Source organism: Squalius cephalus (genome assembly GCF_949319135.1).
Source record: "Squalius cephalus genome assembly, chromosome: 6".
NCBI lineage: Eukaryota > Metazoa > Chordata > Actinopteri > Cypriniformes > Leuciscidae > Squalius > Squalius cephalus.
In genome coordinates, this window is record NC_137127.1 from 11759896 (window position 1) to 11772323 (window position 12428).

Consider the following 12428-nt stretch of genomic DNA (forward strand, 5'->3'; position numbering starts at 1 on the left):
CAAGTTTCCAGCCAGTCCCCATTGCTTTCCACCGTTATGTACTAATGGCAGTTTTAAAACATTAACCCAACCGTGACATATGATAGACTGTTGTCTATGATAGACAACTTGCGTTGTCATTGTAATGTGATCTACCTGCATGAGCTGTGTCGTTTCACTGCCATTTACAAATCTTCTCCTGTGGCCTCATGGAATAGTAAAGTGTCCAGTGGATGCGCACTTCAAAATCGTCCCTGAAGTAGTATGTTCTCCGCCTACTGTTTTATGAATTTTGTGAATTTCGGACTTACTCTTTTCATGAACAATACTATATAGTAGGGAGGTCTACAAATTTGGATGCAACCCTAGTATTGATTGACCTTAACCAGATTTGATTTTAGAGCAGAAGATTGACCCGAATTGTACATCCTTCCCTTTAATCAATCCCCTCTTATGACCATTAGCAAAAAACATCAATATTTCTCCTTCACTCTTTGTTTTTTTAATCATTAGCTTATGGCTGATTAAATGAACCTGTACAGGCTGAACCCTAATTAAACGAGTGAAGCAGAGCTCTGCTGAAATCTTTCAAACAAACTAGCACAAGCCTAGTCTCCTTTGATTAAGATGGATTACCACTGAAAGTGCTGAATGTATACATTCCACAACTACCACTGCCTTGTCGTCTAAAAACAATGCCACTCATTCCTCGTTCCACTGGACTTCACCTCAACAGCCTTTTAGTTTTGTATAATTACTTGTGGTGCAGCATTTTCATTGCCCTTTATTCTTGTTGAGTTTTTTTTTTTTTTAAGTTTCCTCGCCCCTTCATCTCTTGCAGGGGGTGTTTAATTGGGCCTACATTCCACTTCAGTGTCCCAGAGCTCAACTTTGGGGAGGTGTCCTTTGGTAAATGAACTTGCACTCTCCACTTCATCAATCAGGATCAATGTTAGTGTTTAATCCTTGTTTTGCATATTAGTTGTGTAATCAGGAATCTTCTATCACTCACCCAAGGGTTTCCGCAAACGCTGACATGTCGCCTTAGCAACACTTCAGTGGTGCCCATGAGCTTTGGACTGCGCATCCCCGGAGATGGCACGGGACTGGCGAGCAGTACCAGCACGGACCAGGTCACTCAGCTGAACAGAAGTGAATGGGGACTGGTAGACAAAACCAAAAGAAGACCGAAAGAGTTTATCTTATCACCCAGCACAGGCACAGTTCATGCTATGGCTGAGATAGATATCCAGGTATGTTTGCTCTTTCTGATTCTAAGCTGACCCATCAACGTATTATCTCACTGAATACCTCAAAGCGATTTGAATCAATTTCCATATGCAAAAGCAGAAGTGACCTGTCAAGATGTTCCCTATGACCTGTCCGTGCCACAAACATCAACAGTCTCTCTAGAGACGAGAAACTTTGGTCTTTAAACTAAGTGCAGCCTTAAATGTCCGTTCAGAGCAGACCTTTAATCCCTGTTAAACCTCAGACAGCTTGGACTTTTAAAAAAAAGGGCTGTTGTGTTTCATTAATAGAAAAATGGGAGGTGGAATATATTGGAAAAGGTGATAAATGAGAACAGTATCTCCAGCCTCTCTCTCTCTCTCTCTCTCTCTCTCTCTCTCTCTCTCTCTCTCTCTCTCTCTCTCTCTCTCTCTCTCTCTCTCTCTCTCTCTCTCTCTCTCTCTCTCTCTCTCTCTATAGGGCTGTGATTATCTCGCCCATGCTCCTTTGGTTGCCAGGTACCTTGCGTACCTGTCATGTGCTGGTCTTTTCCCATCAATGGGAGCTGTCAGCACTTTGGAGGGCTAATCTGTTGGATGTGTCTGCCTGTCTTTGTGCTTCCTGTGGATGTGGGTGTCTCCTGTCAGTGTGCAAATGTGCCTCTCCCAGTCTGTGACAAGAATGTGGCTCACTGTGCTCTAATGAGACCTCAGCACAAGAATACATATTAGGGGGTTGCGGTTAGTCGTATTAGTGGAAAGGGACAATATTCCCAGATGCATCACACAGCTGGCCGGCAGCCTCCTAGACATGTTAGAATAATAAAAGAAACACACCTGGAGAGTACTTTGCCGTTCTTCTCAGGCGGTTACATTTCGTGGTGACAGTTGTCTGTGATCCCATATGTGAGGTTTCAGAGCACTTAAAGCACTGCAAGGAGAGGAATACTGCAATCTGAACAGTTTGGAATTACGTGAGCGCTATATTTAGACAAGCAGCTGTTAAATCTGTTCAAAGCTTTTGTAATAGTGATGTAAACTATGATATATTTAAGTGGGGTTGTTTCATAAAATAATAACGACGAAGATATAAAATCTTATGAAGAATATACAGTAAACTACCGTTCAAAAGTTTTGGGTCAGTAAGATTGTTTTTTTTTGTTTTTTTTGTTGAAAGAAATTAATTCCTTTTAATATTTATTTAGCAAGGATGTGTTAAATTAGTAAAGACTAAAACAATAAAGTCTTTTACATTTTTACATACAAATTTTAATTGAAATAAATGTTGTTTTTTACTTAAAAAATTAACACTGTTTCCACAAAAATTTTACATTTTAAAATATATTTCGCAATGATTTACTGTATTTTTGATCAAATAAATGCAGACTTGGTGAGCATAAGAGACTTTTTTCAAAAACAAATAAATGTTAAACGTTTGAACAGTAGTGTATGTGTGTTTGTTTTTCAGTTAACCTTTTGCTCCAACACGGTGCAAGACTACAATCTGGCTTTAGTGCTGGATGTTCAAGGTGTTGGAGAGGAGGTTTTATCTCTCCCAATCAAAGCTAGGTAATACACTTTCATCGGGGAAATAAAGTGGTCTTGCTGTTTTCCCTGCACAAAACTTATCTCTGATTGTTCCGGTAGATGTGTTGTGCCTGATGTGGTCCTCAAGAACCCAAATCTTCAGTTCCAGCACTGTTTCCTGGGTCATTCCTATGAGCAATCATTTGAGCTCATTAATGATAGTGACCTTCCTGCGTGCTATGGACTTCTGCCTCAGGTGATTCCTCTCAATCAAGTAAAATTTATTGCGTTTTCTATTGCAGCCCTTTCCCATTTTCTAGGTCAGACATTAGAGATATGTATTTTGGTTTTCAAACATATGACACACGTTTCTGTTTGCAGCCATATGAGGAAGACCCTGCTCTTCTTTATTCCAGTCCTCACGCACGAGGGGTCATCCAACCGTATACCACAGAACAGATTCCAATAGTTCTTCTGGCCAAGACAGTGGGCAGCCTACAGGAAACGGCTCACATTGCTATACTAGGCCGTCAAGACCCACCATTGGTGAGTATATGTCTACGTATGACATTATGGCAAGTGCATATTTTACACTAGCACTCAAAAGTTTGGGGTCGGTAAGATTTTTTTATGTTTTTGAAAGAAGTCTTATATGCTCACCAAGACTGCATTTATGTAATAAAAAAAATTAAGAAATAAAACATTTACTCATGTTCAACTGAACCAAAGTCAATGGTTTGATTCCCAGGGAATGCATGAACTGATAAAATTTATAACTTAAATGCAATATACAGTTTGTCGCTTTGGATAAAGCATTTTCCAAATGCATAAATGACCTATGTGAAAGGAAAAATGTACTGTAATTAGACTATGTTCTTCCTTCAGTTGGTGTTCCAACAATTTTTAAGATATCGTTTAATGAAAACAGCAAGTGTATTGAATAAAAAAGAAAAATTACCCATGTGTCAATGATTAATGCAATATTTGCAAACAACCTGTATTAGAAACAGAGTTGGCAGAGTTGTGCAGAAAGCGTTAAAAAATCATGTTATCTCAGAATGAACTGATTTAGTTTAATACCAGCACATTTGTACATTACAATAACAAAATGCTAAAGAACAGTATAGAACAAAAGGTGTTGTTTTTTTTAGTTCCAGAATGTGTCAAAGGCTCTTTAGAATCAGAATCCTTGCTGCATTTTCACACAAGAGACGGTTCCTCTCTTCAGCTATTACATGAGGTGCTGCGCTAAACAGCCTCCCTTTTTCTGTACTAACACTATCATCAATCATCAGCTGCTGTTTACATTAAAATTATTAAAATGGATAATTTCTCTTTGTCAGAGTTTATATCTTCGCTGTTAATAGATCTGTTATCAAAGCGGTTTCTGTCACAGTGTTCGGTTTACGTTCTTTCGGTGGAACATCAAAACATTTTCGCAAAAAATCTTGATATGTGTAATCCTTTTCTCCATAGGAGCTCCTCCTGTCCTGTGTTGGCCAGGGACCTTCCGTCTCTGTCAATGCTGCCAAGCTGAACTTTGGCTGCATTCCCGTGCTGACTGATGTCACAAGGACTTTGCAGCTGTCAAACAACTCCCCAATCCCAGCCAGATTCTTTGCTCAAATGGTGGGTTCTAATGCAACAGAAGGGATGAAAAGCTTTGGTACTGTTTCCCTTTGCCCTTGTAATGTCAGTTTCCTCACCTGATGCCTATTCTACTGGTCCAATATCATGGTCTTGTCTCCATGCCTTGTGAATGCTCTTTTAGATTAGATTAGATGTAATACCCTCATATGTCTTTTATAAATCCTAATTTCTCCTAATTACCATTTTTCGTTTTAGTCGCTCTTTATATTAAATAAGCTCCTTGATTCTCAACACTGATAAATTTAGCATTAGGCTTTGTTTAATTAATCCATGGAAGGATTGCATGCAACCACACACACATACACCAAGAGACTTGGACACATATATAGACAAACTCATTCAGATATTAAGGGCATCCTAGATTATGTGTAGACACTCATTGGTAAACTGATCCTGTCTTCTCCTCCAAGGCTGAGGACTTTTATAAGCCCAGAGTTTTTACTAAACATTTTCCAGCTTTAGTCGATCCTGAATTTCATTACAGGCGCTCGATAGCGTGGCTGAGTGCCAGGCAGATGCTGACAGCAGTGCGTTGTGAATTGAAAATACTCACAACGCAGTCTTTCGCTTTTATGCGTCCATCTGTTCATCTAGTTTCTGATAAACAAGTATTGTGAGTTTTTCTGAAAGATATGTCTCTCCTGAGACTGACTTTTGGTTTCATTGTAAAGCTCTACAGCACGATGAAGTTTAAAGCAATCAATGGTGTTAAACCTTCTAATGCAGGTCTGATCTGATTATTGAAATTTCAGCTGGCTTGTACTTTACTTGATTCCTCTCTCAAGGGGAAATCGCCCAAACCTCGATCTAGCTCCCTATCGACCGGCTCGTCTCTCTGTCTTCCCCTCCTTTATCTCTCTCCCACTTGCTTTGCCACTTCTCTTTCATATGAAGACTTACGGAGTGATCTATGTCTCCCTGCTGACCTCCTTTAGTCCGGCGCAGTTCAAATGATAGGGCCCTCTCTCTAACCTCTACCTGCTCAAAGGCGTTTCCTCCTTGCTGAATACTGAATTTGTCATTTTCTTCCTCCAAGGGCAGACTACTGCTGGTGATGACTGTGTTGAAGCATAAGCCATTGGCAAACTTCTTTTGTAAATTTGATCTAAAGGATCATGGTTATGCAACAATATGTTATGAATATCAATATGTTATGAATTTCTTTGGAATTACAACATATTTCAAAGGGACCCTTATATAAAGTTTTACCAAAACCCTTTACTACCTCTGATGATCAGATTCAGTGTATTTCTCCAGAATTATTCATGTGGCTCTCCTATGGCTCACAGTTGAGTGAATATGAGATATGGCCTCTAACAGAGTTTATATCTTCGCTGTTAATAGATCTGTTATCAAAGCGGTTTCTGTCACAGTGTTCGGTTTACGTTCTTTCGGTGGAACATCAAAACATTTTCTGATGTTTTCATTGTCTGCCTCACAAACACACTTTGCCACACAAAAATATATAGCTCCATTCTTTAATTTGTATAACATGTAAAAAATTGTAAAAAAAATAAATAAATAAATAAATAAATATATATAGCTCCCGCGTGACTCAGAGGTCATATCAGTTTGAGGAGTTGGTTATGAAAAAGTCAGCTACCAATTCACTCATGAGGTGTTTGGACGATTTTCTGTAATACTTGATTCTGATTGGACAGTTGTGACCAAGTCAAAAAAAAAAAAAGTCTATCTAATGACTACTGAATTGCAGCCATGTATTAAGTGGGATAATGTACATTCTGATTATCTTAATGTCTTAGATTGTGCACACTCAAATGGGAAATACTTATCCTTCAATTTCTTCTCTACAGTCTGCTCACTTAGTTTTTCCCTATGAAGACTGTAAAAGGAGAGCATAATGGTGATAAATGTGCCAAAAGCTATACTCAGTCATCAGGATGAGCCACACTCTTAAGGCGAGACACGGCAGGCAAAAACATTGATTTTTCATGCAGTGGTCGGTTTTGAGATTTTGGGCTAGTTTACTCCTTCAATATGTTCTATCAAGCTGCTATAAAGAAAACGTTGAAAATATACATTAATATGTTTATTTTATTACATTTTGTTTACTTGCGGCGGTAAGTTTCTCCCGAATTTACCAAGAAGTTACCATTCCAACGCGACATGCCGAGTTCCCGTCAGTTTACTGAAGTCTGTCATGACCGGTATCGTTATAAAGCTCTATGTCTCCTGCACAACGCTATGTAACCCAAATATGGGCATTTCCTTTCTATCAGTAACCAATTGTGAATGTCCAAAGGGGGATTTAAAGCTAATGACAAAATCTCATTTAGAGCTATTAAATCTTTAAATGCCGTTTTCTCAAAATTAGTTTTTTGTCATACTCCAGTACAAACATCTCAGTCTATGTAGCACCTATGTACACCAAACTTTCCAGTTATATACTTAGCAGTATTTTGAAGATATTTTCACTGGGATTTGTTAATAAATCATTCCTGGCCTGATTTATTTGACATTTTATTCAAAAAAATATGGCAAAAATAGATTTTTTTAAGGCTATGGACAATATATTTTGATTTCCTAGGTAAACAAAATGAAAAAATAATTTTGCACCTGGCTTTATCATATGTTCAGATCTATCTACCGAAAATATATGCAGAATCACACATTTAATGAGATAATGCCAAATTTGCATAATTAAACATACATATTTCAAAAACTTGTAATAATTTTTTTTTTGTATACTTGTGTAAGTAATCAACTGAGGAAGTTTCATGGTGATATCTGTTATTTAAAATTGTTACCCTATTCACCTGTAGTGTCTCGCCTTAAGATAAATAAAACGCTATTAATCAGAATCCCTTAACAAACCAACACCCATTCTCTTTACTCAGTCAGAAAATCCCAATTAAAAGTTAATGTGCAGGACATCAATCATTTGGCCGCATTATGAAAATGGATTTGAATCCTCCGCCAACAGTTATGGAAAGCAGTGGTGCAAATTAAGCAGCTGGTGGGTTGCACTTTTGCATGCAAAGACAAGCTTGCGCTTTTTTCACATTGATTTATTTCTCGTTATGAGGAAATAATGAAAGTAGGGAGAAAAAGTAGGACAGAAAGGAGGCGCTTAACATATGGGGTTTGAAAGAGGAAAAAACTGCTTATGCATATCCTACATCCCAAATACCCCGTTGTATAAGCATATTTTCTGAGAAGGTACTACAGTACATTCGAATTAGAATTTACCTCACGCCTGATGAAGTTTGTTCTATGTACTATACATATTGATGTACTACATCCACCATGTTATTACTGTCATGTGGACTACAGTTGAGTCTGCCATTCATAAATCCTCTCCCGTGGCGTCATGGGATTGATTGAATGCACACTCCTGAATCTTGGTGGAAGTAGTAGGTTATATGGGTACTTTTCACCTACTGTTTTTCGAATAGTTACTATGTATTCGAACATAGTACTCTTTTGCCGTACTGTATATTTGCATAGAATTCGATTTCCGACGCAGTGGAAGTATTAGCCAGATTTCAGACTCTTGGGTCAGTTATAGCACAAACAGTGTTCTTCTATCAGCCATTCAGTACTCATTATAAAACGGATACATAATTCCAATTCCTTTATACTATCACCAGTCTTTTCTACTCCCTTCAGATAAAGAGAATCCTGCTGGCAGCACAAGGCATATAGACACACAAACTGTATGTTTACATGTTATCACTACATAGCTGCTCATTTAAAACCTTGTTCAATTACAAGACTGAGATAAGATGTTGCTTAATGGTTGGCTTTTGAGTGGCAGTTACTTGTGTTGGAGCCAACCGGGAGGGAATGATCATTAATATTTCTCATTACCCACTAGAAAACGTACCCACTGTGGGATCATTTCCCCTGGACATTACATAAGACAGAAGAATCAGTCCACACACATAAGGGAGTTTGTTTTTTGCTTGTGATTTTTTTTTTGTTTTTTCATGTGACTTGGACTATACAGTATATTGTTCGTTGACGTTGATGTATGAAGTTGATGCATGAAGTTGATGTATGAAGGATGCTTTAGGTTGTCACTACTGTATATTAACCCATTTGATCACAAAGTATTCCTAGCTAGGTGAGCATTTGTATTTTACTCATTGGATTGGCCAGTAAAATAAACACTTTAGAAAAGTTAGTGAAAGTAAGTGGTTATTCTTGGTCACATTTGTAACTGATAGAAGAGTATACTTAAAATTTAATTAGTTGCTCAGTAAGACCAAAATTGCAAAATAATTAACACTTCCGTTCAAAAATTTGGGATAAGATTTATTTTTGGAAATAAAGTAATTCTTGATAAACAAAGAAATGAAAATATCGCAAGTGGCAGTGTATACTTTTACGTTGTACAAAAAAATTCTGTTTCAAATAAATGCTGTTCTTCTGAACTGAAGAATTCCCCCCCAAAAAAGTATTGTTTCCACAAAAATATTAAGCAGCACAGCTTTTCAACATTGATAATAATAAGAAATGTTTCTTGATTTTGATAGGATCATCAACTTTGCCATCAAAGGAATAAATTACATTTTTAATATTCAAACAGAATTATATGAAGATATTACTAGCCCCAAACTTTTGGACGGTAGTGTATTTTATATATATAGCAAGATTTAAATGGGTGAGAGCATTGTGATTAATATGTCGTTTAAACATTATATATATGGAATTATTAGAAAGTTATTATCCTTTTTTGCTATCGTATGTTTAAAACTACACAATGGAATTAGTGATTTTGTGCTATAATGTGTATGTGAATGTTGATAGGTGAGGAACAGGTCTCACTGGCGTGTGGATCACAGTGAAGGGGAAATTCCTCCAAAGGAGAGTCTGGAATTGAAGTTGATAGCCCATTTGAATGACACCATGCCCTTCCAGGATGAACTGTTTCTGGAAATCCCGGACAGCCAAAATTTTAACATTCCTGTGTCGGCCAAAGGAAAGGGCACCACCATAGTCACTGACCGTCCATTGGCTCCTAGCCTGGATTTGGGAACCCACTTCAGGTAAAACAACGCCAATGTCTGTCCTTGAATTCTGCCATTTACAATAGTCCGCTATTCACAAAACTTCATGTTCAGTTAAATTATTAAATCTTCTGGTCTTCTAGTTCCGGCCCATGTCGGTATGCCTTCAGAATTACTAATCGAGGACGTCGCACTCACCGACTATTATGGACCACAGAGGGGTTTCCACAGTTTCACAACAGAGGCATTCTGTCACCTAACAAGTCTAGGAACAAAAAAAGCAAGAGCCTTCAAACTTCAGATCAAGGAGGCCCTGTCTTCAGCTTATCACCTGCACGTTTATTACTTCCTCCTGGCCACTCAGCTGACATGCTGCTAGAGGGCTCCTCTGACGTCCCCAAGGTACCGATATCAGAATTTTTTCTTATGTGCATCAGCAATTAATCGTCTCTAACTGATAACTAGACTACATTCCTTGCAACAATTTCAAATATGTTGGCCAACAGCGTTTCCGACACAACCTGCTAAAGTTTGAATACTACGGTGATGAAGGTCCTGAAAGCCACACTTAATCCTCTTTTAGTGGAGACATGGAGCTGTGCATTGACTTCCTCTCTAGAGCATTACAGAGATGCATGCCTCCTTGAGTCCTTATTGATTTAATGGTAAATTAGAGTTGAGAGAAGGTGAGAAGTGAATATAGGCCTGCCCTGCTGCGTCCCACGCCTGGCTGCTGCATTGCATAGCCATCAGTCGGTGTGCCGGCTCTCAAGCATCATAGAGAACGTGCAAGGCTTTTAGTTTTAGTGCAAGGCTGAGCTGGGTTTCTTAAAAATGTAACTTTCAAAGATGATTCACATCCATTCATAAATTGAGAATACAAAAATATATATGTATGAATGTGTTTTTTAAATGTGTGTTTATGAATTGCAGGTGGTTATGGAAAAACTTGTATGCTATGCTGTTGTCGGGCGTCAGTATGGGAAAGAGTGCATCATTACTACAGACATCACATGCCAATTCGTCTCCCCAGCAGTAAACTTCTCATCCAAACAAATCAGCTTCTATGTGGAAAAGGTTCGCAAAAATCTCTCTCTACTATCAAGGGCTATGATAGTCAGTGTTGGGTGTAATTCATCAGTTATTAATTACTGTAATTTGATTAGAGAGAGTAATTAGTACAGTAAACGGATTACACTGTTGAAGATGTAATTAGTTACTAGTAATTCATTACTTTTTAGAGTGACTTATCCAACACTTACAGTTTAGAATTTTTACTTTAGTTGTTATTTCTGCTTTGTTCTCAAGTTAGTTATTTTTTTGTTATTTTTTGAGGGGTGCCAAAGTTAATGCATTAACTGGTGTCATAAATGCATACGTCTAGTGTTATTTTGTCGCATTTTCATGTTTAATACAGGTGAGTTGTAAAGGTTTAAACTTTTATATTAAATGAGTTTGGCTCTCATTTCCTCATACTTGCAAAACCGCAACCACATTAACCCATTTCATAATATTAAAGGGATATTTAATATTAAGAAATATTTTCATTTTTCACCCATAAATGAAAATACTGTCATCATTTATTCACCCTCATGTCGTTCCAGACCTGTGTGACTTTCTTTTTTCAGGGGAACATAAAAGAAGATATTCAGATTTTTTTTTTTTTCATACAGTGGAACCTAAACCGTTTCCAAAATTCAGTATCTTCTTTTGTGTTCTGGACTGACATTAGTGTAAGTAAATGATAATAGAATGATAATTTTTGGGTGAACTATCCCTTTAATTACTCATATTGTCAATATTGTATTGTGTGTGTATGTTAAATGTCAGGTCCATTATCTGTGCTGTAACTCAGTGGCTGAACATGTACCCTTTTATCAAATGTCCTTTAACTTTTTATGAAGCACAGAAAAAAATAGTCTGCAGTGTGTGGTTAGATTGAGGCAATTATCTGTTCTCTTGTAAAGGAATTAAGCCTAATTTATGAATGGTACAGAAGAGATATATATAATCTGTTCATCCAATCAATCAATTTCAATCCATTTGTAAGTCACTTGACTGCATAAAGACAAGATTGAGGCATGGACAAATGTTATGGTCTATTGAAATCGAAAATATTTCGATTGCCGCCTCAAATATTGACAGTAAAAACCATGCAGCTGTTATGTCCAACTCATTCAAATGAGCCGTCCAAATTTACTTCTCTTTCGCAAAATGATTGTAAGTGAGCTGAGATGGCAAATTCATTTGAACCCCAGCTCACAGCTCAGCACTGATGCCCTGGCATCTCTGGTCCTCTTCTGTTTTTTTAAAAAAAGCTGTAGAATAAGCACAGTGAGCTCAGGAGGAACCATCATTATAATGAAAATGATTTTCTGTCTGCCTTATTTCACTTTTATTATCTCTCTTTCAACACACACACATTTGCACACACAACACCACCCGCCTTGTCAGATTCCTGTTCTCTCACATTTTTGCTGCAGCTATACATATTTTCATAAACTTCTTCACACACATCTTCTGACAGCTGTTTTCAGGCACCTTGTAAGTCTGTATCTTAGAACTAAAAATGCAAATTTATTTCTGTGGCATTCTTTTTATCTGACTGTGTCCCATTCGTCTGTGTTTTGACAGCCCGTGCTGCTAGATTTACTGACTGCTCCCTTAGTAGAGCTTGGAGGAATAAAGCAATTAAAGAGAGCGAGTAGGGAATGGGGGAGAAAGAGAGAGAGAGAGAGAGAGAGAGAGAGAGAGAGAGAGAGAGAGAGATGAGAGGAAAGTGGATGATGAGGGAAAACTCAGACTGCAATAAAAGAGTGAATTTTGCCTTTTAAGTATTGGCAATAACATGCAAAAATAACTGATATTTGTCCTTGCAAGTTATATTGTGTCTAATAGCATTAATAATAGCAACTGGTCTCAATATCACATCCTCACCACATATTACTAAAGTTTCAGAAATATTCTGTCTCTTTGTACTTTGTATGGTCAAAGTAGGTTTTGTTTATTGCCATTTTAAATATAAAGTACTGTTTAAAAGTTTGTGGTTGGTAAGATATTTGGTAAGATA

General features: G+C 37.6%; 1 protein-coding gene across 1 annotated transcript in view; it reads left to right on the forward strand.

Moving 5' to 3' along the window:
* The window catches only part of LOC307160256 (hydrocephalus-inducing protein-like), a 57363-nt gene that overhangs the window by 32456 nt on the left and 12479 nt on the right, over positions 1 to 12428 (forward strand). Inside the window, exons 13-21 of the mRNA XM_079874202.1 lie at positions 821 to 888; positions 997 to 1232; positions 2677 to 2777; positions 2856 to 2991; positions 3117 to 3281; positions 4212 to 4364; positions 9159 to 9397; positions 9502 to 9760; positions 10292 to 10435. Of these exons, the coding sequence (XP_079730328.1) occupies positions 821 to 888; positions 997 to 1232; positions 2677 to 2777; positions 2856 to 2991; positions 3117 to 3281; positions 4212 to 4364; positions 9159 to 9397; positions 9502 to 9760; positions 10292 to 10435 (1501 nt within the window). The remainder of the gene's footprint in view (positions 1 to 820; positions 889 to 996; positions 1233 to 2676; positions 2778 to 2855; positions 2992 to 3116; positions 3282 to 4211; positions 4365 to 9158; positions 9398 to 9501; positions 9761 to 10291; positions 10436 to 12428) is intronic.